At 47.9% G+C, this 20,589-nt stretch overlaps 1 protein-coding gene across 2 annotated transcripts; it reads right to left on the bottom strand.

The window, feature by feature from the left end:
- Window positions 1-894: 894 nt before the first annotated feature.
- On the bottom strand, window positions 895-20,114 carry Ucp3 (uncoupling protein 3 (mitochondrial, proton carrier)). 2 transcript variants are annotated; one of them, XM_013511702.1, is made up of 7 exons: window positions 19,558-20,114; window positions 7,430-7,633; window positions 6,694-6,895; window positions 6,237-6,437; window positions 5,142-5,243; window positions 4,514-4,694; window positions 895-1,986 (listed from the first exon to the last, which is right to left on the bottom strand). In XM_013511702.1, the coding sequence occupies exons 2-7, from the start codon at window positions 7,553-7,555 to the stop codon at window positions 1,872-1,874; spliced, it is 927 nt and encodes a 308-aa protein (XP_013367156.1). In that variant the 5' UTR covers window positions 7,556-7,633; window positions 19,558-20,114; the 3' UTR covers window positions 895-1,871. The 2 variants fall into 2 exon arrangements, with proteins under 2 accessions (XP_013367156.1, XP_005379984.1); XM_005379927.1 differs by lacking the exon at window positions 19,558-20,114 and adding an exon at window positions 17,034-17,130.
- Window positions 20,115-20,589: the final 475 nt, after the last annotated feature.

Genomic DNA, 20,589 nt, shown 5'->3' with positions numbered 1-20,589 from the left:
TTATTATTATTATTATTATTTTGTCTTTTTTGTTGTTGTTTTGGGAACTGAACTCAGGATCTTACACTTACCAGGCAGGTACTGTGCCACTGAGCTATATTCCCAGCTCAAAGGGAGTAGCAAGGTTTCTTTCTTTTTTCTTTTCTCTTTTTTTTTTGTACTGGCAATAAAACTCAGGACCTTGTGCTTGCCAGGCAGATGCTTGTGCCACTGAGCTACATCCCTGGCCCCCTAGCTCTTTCTAAATTTTGAGACAGGGTCTCACTAAATCACTAAGTCACCCAGGGTTTAAATTTGTGATCTTCCTGCCTCAGCCTCCTAGTGCTGGGATTATAGGTGTGCACCATCGCACCTAGATTGCTTTTGTTTGAACTATTCAGCTTCAATTTAAAGTTAGGGAAGAATGCATAGGAAGAAAGGAGGAAATGAAATGCCATTGCCGAGCTCCTCCTTTATTCCTGGGTGATTTAGGTTAACCCTCACAGCAGAGTGCACAAGGTAGGGATTGTCGTTCCCACTTTTCTGGGAAGACACTGAGGGCCAAGGAGTCCCTTAAATTATTAGTAGGATAGAATGAGGGAAGTTCTTATTATCCTCAGAGCTATACTAAGCTCTAAGAAGCAGGAAAAGCCACTGGCACTGTGGGTCCTCATTATCAACCTGAATGATGTGCAGTCGTAAGCTGGAAAATAGTCACCTGGTCCAGGCTTCTCTTTTGTACATGGAGCAGCCAAAGGCCTAGCAGTACAGCAACTTGCCTGCAGCCAAGGGGACAGTGAGAGAGCAGAAGGAAGTGTGGGCTGCTGGGACCAGGGCTGGCCCAGTCCTGACAGATAGGAACCCTGCAGGGAGTAGAGAAGACCCTGTCCACGAAAGAGAAGGCAGAAAAGTGGCTGTTTTTATTCCCTCACTTAAGGTGGGAATTCCTTTATTCATAATAATTTTCCAAAGATTCGGAGTCCTGTAGTTGAGGCTGTCAGCAGGCAGTGCCTCTTCTGCACCACACGGTGCAGCCAGGGAGCACCGCGTCATCCACTGTCACTGTCACCGCACTGTACCAGCAGGCAACTGTATTTTTCCAAAACTTCCTCCCTGGCAGTTCTTCTCCGTCCCAACAAAATCCTTTCCCAGGCATAGTCCTCATACTTGCCTATGTCCAGAGTTTTTCTTTTATAAAGTGGTTTCATGGCCAGCTTCTCACTTGATCCTCCTGACACCCTAGTGCCCATTTCACAAGACAGGGGACTGAGGCCACCTCTTGACCTTCCAGTGTCCTGAGGCGGGGCCTTTGCAGGCCTCAGCCTGGAATGGCCCAGGTCTCTTTTGGCACAGGTTCCAGATTTTTTTCTTTTGTTCCTTAACTTCCTAGAATCCCAGTTGGCTGACTCCTTACCAACAGGCAGCAGATCCCTGTGAGACTGACTGGGAAGGCTGCAGCCCCGGCTTTGCGCTGCGCCCGTGGTGTCCCTGAGGCTCTTAGCTGGTTTCCAACTGTACTGCTCCGTCCCAGGCAGCAGACTTTCCTGGTGGTAACTGATTGCCTCATCTGATTTTCTGGGAAGATGACCTTGCAAACTTCCTTTTTATTCAAATAGATCTGCTCTGGTTTGTTTTCTCTTGCCTAAATGTTAGGCACCCAACCCAATGGGTTTCACAAATTAATATAATTTATTTTCCATCATGTCAGTGCAAAACAAAGTGTTCTTAAGACAAAGCCCTGCACACCAGAATGTTCTCCTAGTTCTATTTCTGGAATCAGTGATAAGTGCACATTTCTGGAATCTTGTGTCAGAGCAGGTGTGGGTCCACTGTTTATTCCAATCTTGACTGGCCTCATGCAAGGTAAGTACCGACCGGCCTTTTGGTCTTGTTCAAAATGGAGATTCCCGCAACATCTGGACTTTCATCAAGGCCCGCTGCATCTGCTCATAGGTTACAAACATCATCACATTCCAGGATCCCAGACGAAGAAAGGAGGGGGTGAATCTGATGAAATAAAACCAACCACAACATCAGGAGGAGTGGGCCAGCAAGTAGATCCCTATGCTCGCCTTTACATGCATTGATGCTAAAGAACCAAACCATTCATCAAGCATGTTTTTTCTTTTTTTTTCTGTCATTCTCTCTCTCTTTCTCTCTCTGTCTTCTTCTTCTTTTTTTTTTTTTTTTGTCTTTTTGAGACAGGGTCTCACTATGCAGTTCAGGCTGGCCTTGAGCTCACTTTGTAGCCCAGGCTGGTCTCAAACTCACAACGATCCTCCTGCCTCAGCCTCTCGAGTGCTGGGATTACAGGAGTGCGCCACCATGTCTGGCTCTTCTTTTTTTTTTGAGACAGGTCTCACTGGGTTTAAACTCATGGTGATCCTCCTCCCTCAACCTCATGAGTGCTGGGATTATAGGCATGTGCCACCATGCCTAATTTATCATAAGCATTTTCTGAGATTCTTTCAGTTTTGGTCTACTCTGAAGGGATTTAGGCAGAAGTTGGAGGCAGGTAGCTGGGCGTGGTGGTGCACACCTGTAATCCCACCACTCAGGAGGCTGGGGCAGGAGAATTGTTGTGAATTTTGAGACCAGCCTAGGCTACAAAGTGAGTGCAAGGCCAGCCTGAACTGCATACAGAGACCCTGTCTCAAAAAGATTAAAAAAAAAAAAAAAAGAAGTTGGAGGCAGGAAAGTGTTAACACTTTGAGACAGGTTACTGTGTCTGGCAGTTAATTCTCACAGTTCTATATGATAATTGTGTTTGTTGCTGTGTTTCTCTTTTAGAAACTGAGGCCTAGGGAGACCAAGGAGCTCAACCAAAACTACACACCTAGTACGTAGCAGCCATGAGCTTCAAATGTGATGTCTGACCTAACTCTGCCTGATGCTGGGCTTTCTGGCTCATTTCTACCTTGATCTGCCACATCTGAGGAGGGCCCCTGCTGGGACAGGGAGAAGCAGGGTCACAGGAGGGCGAAGACAGCCGGGAACCAAATTTAGCTCAGCCCCACACAGCTCTGGATGAATGACTTAATCATTCTGAGCTTTGGTTTCCTCATTTTTAAAATGAGAAAATGACAGTATCTACTTTTTTTTCTTTGAGACAGGGTCTTGCTATGTAGCCCAGGCTGCCCTCGAACTTGTGGTGATCCTCCTGCTTCAGTCTCCTGAGTGCTGGGATTACAGGTGTGTGCCACCACGTCCCGTCAGTATTTACAGCATTGTCGTGTGGATTAAACAAGTCTGTGTTGGACAGCCCACAGCATAGGTCCCAATCAGTCAACATTCAGTGTATCTCACGTACTTGTCTGCTGCTGTTTGAGCGAGGCGCGGCACAAGGCCTGCTGCCCACAAGGTAGATGTTCAGTCAATGTTTGACAAGGGAAAGTATAAACAAGCAGCTACTACAGCTGAAGGCTGAAACCAGAGAAGCACTTAGCCGGGTGGTCTGTGAAGCGAAAGACAGTTTTATTCTCCAAACTTGAGAACCTATAGTGATTCTCGTTTGCTTATTGGATTCAGTGTAACACTGGGCACCAGAAAACTATCTGCCAAAGGCATCAGTGGTGAGCGGTGCGAGGGCCAAGCAGTTTTACCAGGGGGATAAACAGCCACACCTTAGGTGTGATATCAGGTGGTTTGGATTTAAGCCATGGTGCTGTAATTTTAATTTGTGATCTTAGACAAGTTACCTTTCTGAGGTACAGTCTCTTCCTCAGTCCATGTGGGGAACTACTGGCCGGGTCAGGAGTTGATGAGATAACTTAGGTAAGGTGCTTTGTGCAAGGCCCGGTGCACAGGCACTCAGCCAGCTGGGCGAGGCTACGTAACACACATTACCGCGGGCTTGCTTAGTGCTAGTGATTCCAGATGAGCCACCAGTCCTTGGCTCTAAGGAGCTTGCACTCTAGCATGGTAAATAATTTAAGCTTGCAAATACTGTAATATAAGGCAGGAGGTGATAAATACCATAAAAATGCAATCAAGTGGTATTGCCCAAGTTGACAGGGAGGAGAGAAAATTTATAGATGTGTGTTAGGGAGGAGGTGGCATTAGAATAGTCTGGCAGAATGGCAAAGACTCAGAGCATAGAGGTGTGAGGGAAAGGCATTCCAGGCAGAGGGAACAGCAAATGCAAGTGCATAGAAAACACAAGCGTTGGCGTGGTGAGTATGGCACTTCTGCTGCCATGAATGTGGCCATCAATAGTCGTGGTAGTAGGTTCTGGAAGAGTCTCAGGAGCACTAACCACCTTTTTCTCCTTCTCCCCTGCCCAAAGTGTTTGGGGCTAGACCTATCCTTTTACCTATTCTTAGTAAAGAGCCTTTTCCTCAGTAAGGATCCCCTAACTGTCCAATCAGGTTTTGTCCACTTGTTAAAAACTTTCATTGTTCTTTATACTTCTCTGTGACATTTGTGTCTGTACTGGTCACCACTGTATCCCCAGGTAGACCAGTGGTAGGTACACAAGATAAAAAAGCCTGATTTTTCAGGGAGGGAGTGCTGGAGGCAGGAGCGGGAGGCTTACCCCTTGTAGAAGGCTGTGGGGCCCTCCTGGACCACCATCCTCAGCATACAGTGCAGGGGGCTGCGGTACTGGCCTGGGGGTGAGTTCATATACCGGGTCTTCACCACGTCCACTGGGGAGGCCACCACTGTGGCACAGAAGCCGGCTCCAAAGGCAGAGACAAAGTGGCAGGGGAAGTTGTCTGTCGGGGGGGACGGAAGAGCGGCTATCAGGAAGTGAGTGACTTGCACTCCGTTCCGTGTGCATTCATTCTCTGTCTCCATCTCAACCTCGAACTCCTTGAGCATAAGATGGAATCATCCGTCTCCCTCATGGTGCCCAGGGCTGAGCTCTCAGTAAGTCCTGACAAACCAGAACTGAGCATCCTAGAGTCAGAAGGCCACACGGCCCAGCGGCCTCATTTAGGAAGCTGAAGTCAGAGGTGAAAGACTCTCACTGGAAGACAAGTAGCGAGAAGTGATGCTGGTCTTGGAACCCAAGGCTCTGACCTCCAGCCCAGGCCTTTCCTACTCATCACAGCCTTGTACCGGGCTCTGCTCCTCTTCCAGCTCCTGCGAAAGCCCCATTGCCCCTGGGTGGTGCCCACCCTGTAGAGGGGGCACTGCCTCCCTGAAACCCAGGGCCTTACCTGTTAGCAGGTGGGAGTCCAGCAGCTTCTCCTTGATGATGTCATAGGTCACCATCTCCGCACAGTTGACAATGGCATTCCTTGTGATGTTGGGCAAAGTTCCTGTGAGGAAGGTGGCGGGGGCTGTTGAACGGAGAAGTGGTTGTCCCTGTTGCAAGGTCCCAAGCCCAGTTTGGGGGCAATTGTACTGCACTGCAGTGGTCTCAGCCAGGGGAGCCCACCCCAACTAGAAGGTCCTGCTTTTACAAAGAGGCAGGAGAGGGCCCTGTCACATCTATTGTCCTAGGCGATGGTGGGGGCGACCAGACCAGGTGCAACCAGAAAAGGAAGTCATTTGTAGAAGAGAGGAGCTGGGCCCTTGCGATGGTGACAGCATGGGGCACTGGCAGAGCTGGAGAGGGATGGTGTCACTGAGGAAGGGAAAGGCTGAGGGGTTCCCAGCAAGATGGTGCAGAGTTGGCGCTGTGACCAGGTGTGTTGCCCTTAATCTTAACAAAGTCCCTGTTTCTTCTGCAAGGATGCAGATGTGGCCCATATGCGGGAGAGATTCTGCCATTTTTCAAGGTGGCCACCATGTAGACACACAGCGGACACAAAAGTCTTTGCTCCCGAGAAATCGCTCTCCTCACTGCATCTCCCTGCACACCTCTCCTCATAGCTATGCTCCTCTGGAGCCTGTTTTTGTTCTGTGACTGGAAACTGGAAGGCTCTTCCCTGCCATCTCCACACACCTAGAGCCCACTCAACCTTAAGGCCGGCTCAGGTGCCCCCTTCTCCCTGGAGCCAGCGTGGTCAATCCAACCTCTGGGTCTACACCTCTGGAGGACGCCTGGCATGTCCTGCCTGTGGCATAGCAGCTGCTCAGTGTCTCACCTCTGCCATCTGAGTGCACCGTGAGAATGTAAAGTGTCATACTGATGTCTGTCTTCCTCACAGCAGCCTGCACATTGCACATGGTGAGGTGTCAGTAAATTGGACTGAATCTGCCGCTGTGTGTGAGGGATTTGTTTGGGGTGTTCTTATGGCCTCACTGGAATGCACTACTCTGGGAGTTTCCTCCTTGCTCTGTGCCCTGCCTGAGGTTCCCTGGCCTACCTTTCCACAGGCCCCTGATCCCTTCCTCCCTGGCGATGGTTCTGTAGGCGTCCATAGTCCCGCTGTATTTCCTGTCGCTCTCCAGCCCCAGGCGTACGCTGGCCTGAAATCGGATCTTCACCACGTCTGTGGGCTGGGCACAGGTTACTGCCATGGCCCCTGTGGTGCAGCCCGCAAGAATCCGGATAGCGATGCTGGCATCTGGGGAAGGTCGAGAGAATATGCCAGAGTCCATGCTAACTGCAGATGTTCTTCAAGCTGCCCTGCGATTGCCCACACTCTTCCCCCCCAGGAGGGCCCAGGACTGTCCCCCAAATCATCAGCCTCCTCCTGGGCGTTGTAACGGCTCCCCACACCCAGAGTGTGCCTCCGAGTCTAGACTGCTCCAGGGTCCTGACTCACGAGTAAGCTCTGTTTCCTCTGCCCCCTTGGTGTCTGTGGGGTACCAGGCACTCACGGTCTGCTCCTGTGGGGCTGTAGAACTGCTTGACGGAGTCATAGAGGCCAATGCGGATGGAGGCGAAGCTCATCTGGCGATGCAGTCCTGCCACCAGCCCGTTGTAGGGGCTGCGGAGGCCCTCGGTGCGCACCATGGTCAGGATGGTGCCCAGCACGCCGCGGTACTGCACTCTCTGGGCTGCTGGGTTCTCTCCTTGGATCTGGGGGATAATCAGAGTTGCTGAGGAGTTGGGTGGGGGTGGGAAGGGGCTGTGCACAGGGGCCCTGCCTGGGCTGGACCTGCCTGGCTGGGCCTTGAGAACAAGCATGTCTATCACATCACAATGAGGTTTTTTACAGCATTTTACAGTTCTCAGAACAACATTGTACACACTATGGTGTTTGATTCTCAGAGCAAATCAGAGGTGCAGAAGTTTTTCCCATTTTGTAAATGGTTAGTGGCTTTCCCACAGTCACACAGTTAATTCCTTACCTTTGTTTCACACTTTATGGTTTACAGAGCAGGGCTAGGCAGTAAAGGGCCCTGTCACATCATACCAAGGCATTTAGATTTTCTTTTGTCCTGGGCGATGGCGGTGGGGAGGAGGCAGGGAAGGGTCCTAAGCAGTGGAGTGAGTGGTCTCCCCAGGGCTCTGTGTGAGGAAGGGCACATTGGCAGATGGCCTGGGCATGTGGAGAAAGTGACCAGCCTGTCCTTTTGTGTGAATAATGACCCTAGGCCAAAGGGCACCTACCTGTAAGCGGACCTTGGCTGTGTCCAGTGGAAATGTGAGTAGGTCAGCAAAACAGGCCGCAGTGCCTGCCCCAAGGAACTTCACCGCTGTTGTGGGAGGCTCTTCCGAAGGCTTCAGTCCAACCATGGTCCCAGCAAGATCAGCCAGGGCCTTTGAGGCCCAGCAAGGTCCAAGGAGAGAGGTTACTTCAGTGTTGGGAGGAGGCTGCAGGAGATAGGCCAGGGGAAGCAGATGGGCCTGTGCTGTCTGGCCTGGTCCCTGTCTAGGTGCCCATAGCACCGGAAGGGGCTAAATAAAAGCAGGCAGCCTGGCCATTTCCACACATATGCCTTGTGAGTTTGCCTCATAAAAATTGGTCACTTTCCCCTCCCTCTCACCCTGCGATCCTCACTCTGTTCCCTTCCCGCCAGGGACAGGCAGGGATGCTGATGGTATCTTTATTGTATGGATGAGGAAATGAGGCTCAAACAGGGACCAGGTGTGGTTCTTCTCCGTACACACCCTGTTCTCCCAGTGTTCAGCTGCTTCCTGTGACAGGTTGTCTGTGAGCCTGGGCCCTAGAGGTGCCTATCAGTCAGATCTCCCTCTCCCAAGTAATTGCAAGAGTTTTCTCATGACTCAATAAAATTGTCATTCGTTTGGATCAAGACTTTCTTCCCCCAAGGATGCCTGAGTAGATTCTTGTTATCCATAAAACAAACAAATCCGATAAAACAACCCTTCTCAGCTGTGGTACTTTTTCTGTGACCAAAGACATCTTTCAGGGTTCCTGGACTGCTGTTCTGTCTGTGGTGCGGGGAGGGAGACTGGGTCTAGGTGCTCCGCTGCTAGCCCCTCAGCTGACTCCACAGGAGGTGGACTGAAGCTCTCCCTGGCTTGGCACGTCCCCCTTCTTGCCTTATCCCACCAAGGTGGCCCTTGTCAGCTGAAAGGGATGAGTCTCTTGGACAGGGGAGTGCTGGGGATTGGGCAGTGTAACTGTGTAGAGGTTAAGGTGCTGACCACAGTGCTCTCTAGCTCTGTTGGGAAAGCTCATATTCACAGCCTCTGAAGGCAAGGTAAGGCAGCAGCTGAGGACATTTGGCTCTTACTCCCTATTCCAGGGCAATAACTGCCAGCTTAAGAGATAAAGCATTTCTCTTGGTTGGTAAGATTTACTGCTTGGAATGTCTTTTCTCTAACTTCTCAAAGCTTGCTCATTTTCACCTGCCTTTTGCCTCAGATGTGCCCTCCACTTCCCTGCACCCCCTTGATTTATTAAGGACCCAATAAATACTAACAGTCCAGAGAAGTCTTTGTCTTAGTTCCAAGAAAGCTCTGGAACTTCCTGGACCCCCACAAACCACTGCATTTTCTCTTTTATTTAACCTTTTTCCATAATCTTGTCCATAAGTTTGGGAGATGGATCAGCTCCTGATAATTGTCCAAACTGAGGGACTTTTTCTTTTACAAAAATCAGGACAAGTAAGGACCACGTGGAGTGGAAAGAGGCTGTGAAACAGAGAAGAAAGAAAGACTTCACGGGAAGAATTGCAGAGATGTCTTTGAGGGAACAGAAAGATAAAGCGTTCACTGCCACAAATAGCTGTTTTGTATCTGGGAATAAAACATGGGGCAGAAAAGGTCAGCTGAAGAGCAGAGATATAATCAGCTGCTCTGAAGCTTATTAAAACACTCAGGGGCTCATGTGGTGACTAAAAATTTATCAAAAATGCTACAGGAGGTAACCAAATATGATCCATGGTTTCCTTAGGCAGACAATTTGGATATAGATAATTGGGAAAGAATTGGAAAAAATATTAAATGGACACACGACAGAGGAGAAATGGTTTTCCCTGAGATCTTTTCAACTTGGAACTTAGTTTGATCTCTTTCAAAAATACTACAAGATGTTACCAAACATAACCCATGGTTTCTGCAGGTGGGAACTTTGGATGTAGAGAATTGGGATAAAGTGAGAGAAAATTTAAAAAGGGCCTATGCTGATCAGGGAAGGGAAAGATAAGAAAAAAAGTAGAGACTATTTTTTGGCCTGCATTTCCAGAATTTGTAGAGGCTGACACAGTGCACCAAGGTGGCTGCGCGGTCACTGTCGGGGGTGGCAATCACAAGGGAGGTGGTGGTGTACACAGACTGTGTCTGCACTGGGTCTGAAGAGCCACAGCACAATAATCAGGAGCAACCAGCCTGGTGCATGAGGAGTGCAGGAGGGTGGGAAGGCTGTCCATGTGCAGGTGTGGCCCAGGGTTCCAAGGGGCAGGCTGTCGCCTTTGGGGGCTGTGCCTATGGCAGATGGAGCCAGTGGCCATTTCCCAACTCAGCCATGGTAGACCAACGGCAGAGCATGTAACAGAAAAGTAGCTTCCCCTCTCTGCGTCACTTGGCCACACTGGGTGTGGTGAGCCACACTTGTAGTCCTAGTTACACAGTAGGCCATCTGCAGCTTCATTCACAAGCAACCAAAATTACCATGCTTCAAGAAGCTTTTAAAAATATAAATCAAAATTACAGCCAGTGCTTTAAAATGGTCAGGACCACAAAAAAATCTTAAAAATTATCTCAAAGCTTGTCAAAATATAAAAACCAAATCTTATAAAAATTCAATGTTAACTCAAACTGTGTTAAGTCTTACAGAGAAGGCCCCCACAAATGCTTTTGGAAGATGAAGTCTGTGTAAGAGACAGAAGGTGTAGAGGTGACTGAGCTGGAGGCTAAATGAAAGAAAAAGGGCATGGAGTTGCCAAAATAAAATATGAAACAATAGTGATTATAGGTAAAAGGTTTTTGTTCCTTCTAATTCTTATTATAAGAGATCTCTGTTAATTGACCTACAAAAAGTTCTGACGTTTAATTATAATTACAAATTTAAAAATTATAAAATTATTATAATTCAATTTGATCAAATATATCTGAGTACACTCTGATTTTGTAAACAAATCATATTATGTGTGTTTTCTTGGTCTGTCTGTACTACAATTACAGCTGCTTTGTTTGAACTCAACTATTTTTCTTCTTTTTGCCTTTTTAAATTTTTTGAAGCATTTGTCTATAACTTAATTTGGCTTATAGACAAATGTCATTAAAATTAAAGACTTGCTTCCACCAAGACTGGTGGAATGGTTTTAAGAATGGTTTTTACAAATGTAATGCATATTGTTGTCTGTATATAATAATTTGGGATTCTTTTATTGATCAAAAATAATATGTTAATTATTATGAGCTGGGCATAGGTCATTAAAAATGTGTTCAGATAATTACATAGAGACTCCCCGGGCTTAGGCAACTGCTGGACAGGGCTCTCCTTGATGAATAAAGGAGCAGCTGCCTGGAAATGTTATTCTAGGCTTGTTCACTAAGGAAATGCTGGTATCTCCACAGTTTTATAAATGCTGCTTATTTAAAATGGTCAGGACCACAGTTTTATAAATGCTGCTTATTTAAAATGGTCACCTGTGATGTTTATATTGGTCATTGTCAAAAGGTTGTTTTCTATAAATAAAATAATAAGGTTTTCCCATTAAAAGATTTTTTGGTATAAAACTAAATTAAGAGTGAAAGGTTTTCATATAGCTATGACATTCATTATTACTAATTTTATGGTATACTGAATATATTCATGCCTTCCAAGTGTATAGGTCTTCTAAGATATAAAACCAGGATTATTTATGGTGATAACTTTTTTCTTTTAGACTCAGACATCTGCATTTCTCTTGTGCTCCAACTACTTGTGATAAGAGATATATATCAAATCAACATGAGATTGCCTGTCAAATAATAGCCTTTAAAAAAACTTATGTGGTGTATATGTTATATATGTCACTCTGTTCTATACTAAGATGGATATTTAAGTGTGTTCCAAAAATAATGTCATTATGATTGTCATGCTGAAACACTATGTGTTGCTTTTGAGCTCAAGTTTTCTTTGTAAAACTATATAACTGTTGTCTGTTAACATTCTATAGAGATTCAACTACTAAAACAACCATGTTGCTAAGAAATAAAAGTCTTCTGTCTATACTTTATATTTCAATGTGCTTGGTATTCAGATAAAATAATAACAATTAAGCTCACTGTTCCCACTACAATACTAATGTCACTGATCTTTTCTTTTGAGTGTTCAACAACTAAAATTTAGAGGCCAGAACTAGAAAGGTAACTGGGCTAAGAGGAAATCCAATATTTTTGTCCTGGCCCTCCAAGGTCAGAGGACCCAGGACATAAGGAACCTTTTCTATGAGACCCTACAACCTTAGTGAATCACTCAACCTCCTAATCAGGGAGATTGCTGGACACCAGAGGACAGAAATCAGCAAGCGTACAGTGTGCTAAAGGACGGTCACCTGGAGAAAAAAATTTCCTAAGTTTTCACAGAAAGCAACATGGTCAAGCAAGGTCATAACCCATCCTGATGGCTGACAATGACAGAGGAACTAAAAGGCTCTGCACATGGTTCCAAAGTAATGCCTGAGGAGACTTAACTGAACTTGATAGACAACAAGAGGTTAATTTTAATTAAAACAAGGCTCATCTTAACTTGGTTTTGAACACCCAGTAGAAAGTATAACTAAATGATGTACAAAAGTAATCCTGTAATAATAAGCTAGGTTAAAAAGCTGCTCCAATCACTAACCCCTTCTGTCAATTTTCAGCTGCACAAATAGGTGCTTTTATTTGATCCTTCTCAGCATGGATTTGCATTTAAAGTTTTATTTTTTAAGCTTTTCAAATTAAGGTGCAAATTGCACTGAGCTATAAAAGGAATTACACACCGAGTTTGAAATGTGAGAGACAGAAGAGGAAGAGATTTTTCAACTGGAGACCTAACCTAGCATTTAAGCATATGTAAGCAAAGTCATGTCACTTTTCTGTTTTAAAATTGCCCAGTGGCTCTCCATTTTCTTCAGTTCGAAGTCTGAAGTCTTTGGATGGCCTTGAGGGCCCTTCAGGAGGTACTTCCCTCCCCGTCCCTTCCCTGGGATCATCTCTCCCCACTCCCTACTCACTAAGCTTCAGCCACTTGGGAGCCCCTGGCTGTGCCCTCTGCCTGGAACACAATTTTCATAACCACCACATGGACTGCCTCCTCACTTCTTCAGGGTTCTCCTCAAATGTCACTTCTTTGGGGAGCCCTTTACCTGAGCTCCCAATATAAAATACCAGCTCCCTATAATTCTCTTATCCTCCATTGTAATTTTTCATGGCACTAATTACCCTTCGACCTTGTCTACTGTCCAGCTCTCCCATTCAGATGCCCCCATGAGCAGGGACTTGTCCTGTCTAGAAGGGCTATATACTTGTTGGAAGAATTAATGAAGGCATTAGTAGAAGACACCTTCCTAACCCTATTCATTCTATTCTCACATTATGGCCCTGAGAATTCAATTAGTTAAAACCAGCACATGCTGATGAGACCCATCCCATGTCAGGTTCTGTGCTTGGTATTCTGGGAAACCAGACATGAGAAAAAACTGGTGTGTAAACTCCCAGGGAGTCTTCAGGAGCCTGGTGAGGCTTTAGACTTGCCCAAAAATAACTGCAGTGCAGGATGGCTTGTGGTCAATGTAGAGGGAAGGGGTTGCCAAGAGAGAACTCAGAGATGGTCCTTCAGTGTGTGAGGTGGAAGGAGGAGGATTGCATGAGCTGTGCCTGGAAAGACAGCTGGAGATTTGGGAAGGTGTCTCAGTGGAGGCAAAGGCCTGACTTTATGCAAAAGGTCAGAACTTGGCTGAAGCTTGGGACAGGAGAAAGCTGTGGCTACAGGGCTATGTGGCCTTGAATGGGAGCTTTCCATATGTGATCTTGTTTAATTTTCACAATTTTTCCAAGAGGTAGCTGTTCCTTTCCTCTGTTGTTTGTTCTTTTAGAGATAGGATCTTGCTATGTAGTTTAGGCTTGACTTGAATTTACTATGTAGGCCAGGCTGCCCTCAAACTCTCAGTGATCTTCCTGCCTCAGCCTCCCCAGTGCTAGAATTATAGGTGTGTGCCACTATGCTCAGTTTTTTTCTTTTACTTTTGGAAAAGAAAACTGAGGCTCAGAGACATGAGCATGTTCAGTGTTGCCAGTTCTAGGTGTCAAAGCCGAAGTTTACTCTGCTGTTCTGGGTTTGAAATACCCTGGAAAGAAGGCAGGAAAGTATTGAAATCTAGTTCATAGGTAAGAAAACAGAGGCTTAAAATGGAAAGAGCTGGACACCTGTAGTCTCAGCTACTTGGTAGGCTGAGGCAAGAGGAAACATTTGAGCTCAGGAGCCTGAGACTATCCTGGGTAACAAAGTGAGACCAGGCTCAAAAACAAGCAATGGTATTGTTATTGCTCGTTATGTTATTGTTATCGCTTATGTTTTTGAGCCCGTCTCACTTTGTTAAAAGCAAAAACTGGATAATAATTCCCAGAAGGAGCCAAGCATGATAGTTTGCACCTGTAATCCCAGCACTTGGGAGGCTGAGGCAGGTGGTTTGCTCTGAGTTCAAGGCCAGCCTAGGCTACATAGTGAGTTCAAGGCCAGTCTGGATTGCAGAGTGAGACCCTATCTCAGAAAAATTCCTTGCTTTATTTTGGAGCCTAAAATCATACCAACATGATTCTCTTTTTGGTGGGTATAATCTTAATTTTAATTTTTTTATTTGGATGTAACACATAGGAAAATGCAAAAACATTCAAATATGCAGTGCAACCTATCATTATATAAGCAAATATGCTTGTAACCAATATGCAAGTTGGAATATTGGTTGTTTACTGAAGATTTCACTACTCTTTCCAGTGGAAACCCTCTTTCTCTCTGTAGAAAAACAGAGCCTTGATTTTTAGTGTGGTTCTATTCTAGTTCTCTTAGATTTTCTATACTGTTGCATCACCTGTGATGAATGGTTTCTCCTGTTTTTCAACATTATTTTAACTAGAAGTAAACTTTATATATTACTTATGCAGCAAACAAATACCAGAAGCAACAGCACCCAGGAGGCTGAAGCAGGAAGATCACCATGAGTTTGGGTCCTGTCTGGGCTCTATAGTGAGTTCAAGCCTGGACTACATAGGGAGACTCTGTCTCAAAAAAAACCCCACCCACTCAAAAGCTTCCCCAAGACCCCAAACAAACAAAAAGCCCCCAAATAAATGAACAAAAAGCCAAGAAAAGAAAAGCAAAAGCCAAGACCAAAACAAAAAAAAAAAAAAAAAAAAAAGATGGACAGAAACTGGGGTCGCGGAATCCCAGCCATGCTGTCAGGCAACAAGGCTGTCTTTACCAGGAGCCCCAGTGCCCCAGATGAAGTGGTAGCTGTGGTTACTCCATCTTTCCTTTTACTGAAGCATTTAAAGACTTTTGCAGTTACTAAATGATCAGCAAAACCCACCTATGGGGACTTCAGTGTCAAGCATGGAGCCACCGCCTGGTGAGAAAGGCAGGGTGAGTAGCTCTGCCCCACTTGGCAGATGGCGTTCATAGGCCCAGAGTGGCCGAGAGCTGCTCAGGTGAGTACGGTCAGGCCTCAGCCTCTCCTGGGCTCTTCCCTCAGCCCATCTCTTTGCTCATCTGAGTTGCTCCCTGACAAGAGCCCAAGAAGGGTCAGGCTTTTTAGGAGTGTAGTGGAGGGGCCTCAGCGCTGCCCGGGCTGAGGTGGCACTGCAGGGATGCTGGGAGAAATCCCCTCCACCTGCTCCTTCCCCACTGCCCTTTGCCCCACAGAGACCAGCCAGCCTGGGCTCCTGCCCAGCAGGGAGGCTCTGGCTGCGGTCTGGGACTGGAATGCACTGAGAGCAGCTGACTGGCATCGTGGTGGCCTCTTTCCTCCAGCCCTGGCATTTCCCCTGCCCTTCTCCGGAGCTCTGAGATGAGCTGCGGTGCAGAGGGCTTGGGCACCATGAACCCCAGATTCTGATTCTGAGTTGGGGAGGTGCTTTGGGGGTTGTGTCCTCTAGTGTCTCTTCTTAATAACCTTTGAGGGCCACTCAGGTGCTAATAAATTATGTGTTTTATTTTACTTTCGTGTTACAAACTAAAGCCAGATGGGCAAAGTGACCTGTCTTGAACACAGTGAGCAGAAGTGAGGTTCCCAGCAGGGAGATGTAACTCCAGGGCGTTCTTTGCCCTAAGCCACCTTCTGTAAAATGTTTGGGTCATCCAGGCCCTGCAGGGACCTTTCCACTGCTTTTCCTCCTCCTGAGCTTGGGCCCATGACCCTGGGGGACCTTTTGTACCCTGGCCAAAGAGTTGAACCTTCAGCCAGGGCTTCCCTTTGGCATTTGCTGTCTCCCCAGCTGCCTTTGACCCACACCTTCTTGTAGAAGAGGCTCATTATCTGTAAGTTGCCTCCCTAGATGGGGAGCCCCCAAAGTAGGTACAGGATCTATTCATGCTGCTTCTCTGAAGCCCAGTACATGGCAGGCATTCAGAGAAGCCAGGGAGGACCAGCTGACCAGAGAGCCCCACTTACTGAAGTGAGTAGGTGGGAAATGAGGTCAGAGATGAACCCAGGGTCTTTAGAGGACTTTGAATGCAGAGGTTAGACTTATTTACTGGAGAATGGCAAGTGGTTGGCAATTTTCTGGGAAGGGAAAGACACGGTCAGACCTGTGTTGAGAGCATGCTGGAGCAGGTGTGGAGGATGGGCTGAAGGGAGAGATGGAAGGAGATTGCTGAAATGGTGCTAGCAAGAGGCGCTGAAGCCTAACTTGGTCAAGAGCAGCAACCAGGGTGAAGTTGGAGCAGTCCTGAGCAATCCTCCAAAAATGCAATGGAGGAGCACAGACTCAGGTCAAAACTCATAGCAGGACTGGTGCAGGAGGCTATCATGGGAGGCACAGGCATGCCCCTAACCTCTTGGATTGTTACTTGAAGAACCTCGGTGGCCATTAAACCTTTGCCACTGACTGGAGAGGAAGCTGAGCTCAGAATCCTTACCCCGTGTCCCTGCGGGGCACCTGAAGGTGGGGTGTCCCAGCCCCTGAGTTTCAGTGCTCCAGCCAGTCATGCAGCTGAAATGATGGAACTGAGATCGGCGCCAAGGTCTGTCAGACAACCAGAGCCCATTCCACTGTCCTGAGTCTCAGATCTCAGGGAGAACTCATGATCCCTTGAGCTGCTTGTTTACAGAGCGAATCTTGACCCTCAGCCCCAGAGGTCTTGATTCACATCTTGGGTAGAGCTCGGAAAGTCTGCATTAGAAACAAACTCCTCATGGTACCTCTGAGCAGAAGTCGGAGGACCCTATTCTGAGACATCCATCCATGTTGCCTTGCCAACCCTAACCCCACCCTCCCTGATAAGGCCTCCACAGCATCTCCACTGAGGAACCCCAAAGATTCTGGGCCAAAGGAAGAAGTCACTTCATATTTGCTGACCTTGCAAAATCCCACCAGAGGCAGCCAGCTGGGCAAATGTGAGTCCTGGGTGAGGGACACAGATGTGGCATTGAAGGCCCTCGCCAGTGTTGCCGTTTCCTCATTTTGACAAGGTGGGGGCTGGGCTCTAGCTCTCTCAGGTCTCTCAGCTGTGGCTAGTGGTCCCTGACGGCTCCTGGCTACCTCTGGAAGCCTCCGTGAAAGGGAGAATACGTAGAAGGGAGAGGGAGAGAGTGGGTTGGGGGAGAGGAGTGGGTCTTACCTATGAGTCCAGCCAGGGCCGTGCAGCAAAGATCTACGGCTCCCTACGGTTCCATCTCAGGGGGCGGCAGCGAAGATCTCTGGCCCCTCCTTGCCATTCACTGCTGTCTCTGCTGCCTCTGGGCTGGCACCTGTCTTATATGCCAGTTGACCTGAAACCTAACCCTAGTGAAGCTGGTTGACAGTCTGATCCCTTGATGAGAGAGGCAGGCTGGTGAGGGGCAGGGAGGGGTGTGGCCAGTAAGTTCCAAATCTGGTTCTGCTCCCTTGACTTTAACATTGTTCCTTCTAGCTGCTACAGAAGGGCCACTTCGGTGACAAGGGTGTATGGGGGAGAGCATGTGTGAGTGTCGCTTTTGACAAGCCTCCCATGATAGATGGGGCTGTCCTCTTATTAACAGCAGTGACAATAAACATCACTTCTTAGTGCCCACTATGTGGAAGATAAATTTATTTTTGGTGGTGCTGGGGATTGAATCCAAGTCTTCACAGATGATAGGCAAACACTCTACTACTGAGCTACATCTCCAGCCCTATGCTAGGTATTTTATATATATTACTTCTATTTTTTAACATCCCTATGAAGTAAGTCTTACTAGGATTCTAAAATTGTTTAAATAACAGATTTATTAAGATATAATTTACCTTATAAAACTTACTTTTGTTTCTGAGACAGGGTCTCACTATGTAGTACAGGCTGGCCTTGAACTCACTATGTAGCCCAGGCTGGCCTTGAACTCGTGGCCATCCTTTTAACTCAGCTTCCTAAGTGCTGGGATTACAGAGTGTGCCATCCCACCTGGTTTAACTTGCCTATTTTAAGTACACAATTAAAGTGGTTTTTAGTTTATTCAGAGTTGTACAACTGTCACCACAGTCTATTTTAGAACATTTTCATTGCTTCTCAAGAAAACCTCTGTACACCTCCGCAGTCATGTCGCTTTCCCCTCCCCAGCCCCAGGTAACTACTGATCTGCTCTGACTCTAGATTTGTCTATTCTGGTATTTCATGTAAGTGGAATCATACAGGAAGTACTGTGTGGTGACTGGATTCTTTCACTGAGTATGGGGTGTAAGGTGCAAATCGGGGCAGAGACCACTTGACAGGCTCTTGTGAAAGCAACAAGGCATATGGTTTAATAGCTGGGTGCAGGCAGACAGAGGGTGAAAATGCCATCTGTAGGGAACAAAGAGAAGCGGGCCTTTTTTATAGGGATTGAAAGAAGGCAAGGGACATTAGGTGGGACGATGTTAATAAACATGTGGTCAAGTTCTTTGAGTGTCTTGCACCTCAGTAGGCAAAGTCCTTGGGGTGTCCAGATAAACTTTTGAGTGTCTCCAGATGTCTGGGGACCTGCAAGATTCCTTGCCCTATCTTATCTCTTATAGGACATCCTGGGGACAGCTCCTGTGTTGCGCTGAGACACTGCTGGGAACAACGCCTCTGCTGGCAAACAGGTTGGGTGCTGGGAAAGTCGTGTCTGATTTGAGCCTTACATGGGATAGTGTTTTCCAAGCTCATCTGTGATGTTGGACATATCAGTATTTCACTTCTTTTTATTGTGGAGGATCCTCATATTTTAATATTAATTTTACTGAATCTCAGAGGGGATGATGACTTATCAAAATGGTATAGCTAATTCGTGGCAGGGCCTGAATTCAGCCCGTGAGCTCCGACACATTCATCTGCTGTGCTGTTCTCTACGACACGTACTTGGAGGCTTCAGTATGGATACACGGGGGCCAAGGGGAGCTGGGGAGGGTGGGAAGGGTCCCTTGCAGCTACTGCAGGCTCTGTCCACAGGCACTGAGGGGAAGGTAGGGCATCGCCGAACTTGGGATCCAGGTCACTTGGGGTAGGGGAGGGCAGGCAGGGAGGGAGGAGGGGAAGGAAGGGTGGGGAGGAGTTAGCTGGGTGGGGCACAGGAGTAGGCAGTGGCCATTCTGGACCTGGACACAGAGCCATGGGCATAGGGCTGGTGGTCTGAAGTCCAGAGACAGCAATGCAAAGCCTGGGCTGAACCTGTCTTCCTGCTTGGACCAGCTCTGGCCTCAACAACAGCAGAAGAGACAGTTGCGTTAGTGGTAAAGGGAAGGGGCTTTTAGGGCTGGCTGAGATTGGAGGGCTCAGAAAAAAGGTTCTAGGATCCACCTGGAAATATTAGCTTAGAGGTGAGGGATTTGCAGAGGCTCCATGAAGGAGGGATGAAAGCAGGAACCAAACTAGGGGGCAGCAGGCCCTAGAGAAACCCAGGGAGAGGGAGACGAGCTTACTCAGCCTGCCTGGGAGCTTCCTGAGGGCCAGCCTGTCTTCCGTGGCCCTGCCTGAGAGCCCAGCCCCTGCTAGAAGCTCCAAGGTTGGCTGCTGCGGGCTGGGATGCAGCCAGCCTCCAGGCGATCAGAAACACCTGTTTTGGGGTGCCTGCAGAGGGTGTGTTCAAGAGAGTCAGGGAGCACTGGCTAGTTCTGGTGGTGGGGACAAACACACCCCAGCTCACGTTCCCGGACTTAGCAAGTCATCTTACCTCATGGGGAAAGATCTAGCTTCGGAGGGTGAGATACTGGTGAACAGCACACTCTTTGTTGGTGCAGGTGGCGAGCTGCAGATCTGAGGGTGGCTGTGTCATCAGAGGCTGCCCTCAGCCTGGAGTAGGAGCAGCCCGTGTCCTCCCGTGGCCTTATCCTCACTTGGCCCCACAGGTTATTTGCAGAAGTAGGATTTGGCAAGAATGATCTTCACCTGAGGGTTTACTCCTCAGGCTACTCTGGAAGCTCCTTGTGCCCCGAGAGACGGGGAGCCCCAGCTCCCTCCCTGGAGCTCTTGCATGTCTCTGCACCCGCACAGGCCCAGCATGCCTGCCTCTACTAGTTTGCTCCAGGAGCTGCAGAGGAGTGGGCAGGACCGACATTTCCTGAGCCTTCCTGTGCCAAGGGTGGGTGAAGCGCAGATACCTCGTTTGATTTTCATCACAGCCCTAGGAAGCTGGGCTTTTTACAGTTCCTGAGCTTCACTGATGAGGCCAGAGGTCCAGACAGGCTGGTGTCTCTCCTCTACCCCCAGCAGCACATGGCCCAGGGAGCCTTCCGGGTTCTCTCTGTAGCTGCCTATGGCCGACTCATTTTTTGGCACTGCCTCCCCCACCCGCAGGACCTGCCTCTTCTAGGAAGCCTTCCCAGTGTGCTGCAGCCCCTCCTGCTGTGCACCGCCCCTGCCACCCCCAGTTCCCCGAATTCAGAGTGCTTAACTGGCTGTACCCTGTATTGGACACAAAGCCTTGTGATATCTCTGGGGATGTCCTGTGTTATGATTCATTCCTTAGCAATGTAAACAGAGGCAAAACACTCAACTTTGTTGAGATTCAGTTCAACCGTGAAAGAGATGTGTTATTGTCTAGGTTATGAAGTTGTTTTGAGGACCAAGTGAAATAGCGTGTAGGGGTGTAAAGCAGAACCCTCCGTGGCAGACCCCTTCCAGCCTCGTCGTCCATCCACACTCCACACTCTGCCCCGCTCTGTCCTCCCACAGGCCTTGTCTACGTAGCTGCTCAAGCGGCTGC

The sequence above is a fragment of the Chinchilla lanigera genome, unplaced genomic scaffold (assembly GCF_000276665.1).
Source record: "Chinchilla lanigera isolate Chin_1 unplaced genomic scaffold, ChiLan1.0 scaffold00013, whole genome shotgun sequence".
NCBI lineage: Eukaryota > Metazoa > Chordata > Mammalia > Rodentia > Chinchillidae > Chinchilla > Chinchilla lanigera.
Note: the sequence above shows the minus strand (reverse complement) of the source record. Positions and strands in the feature narration are given on the sequence as shown.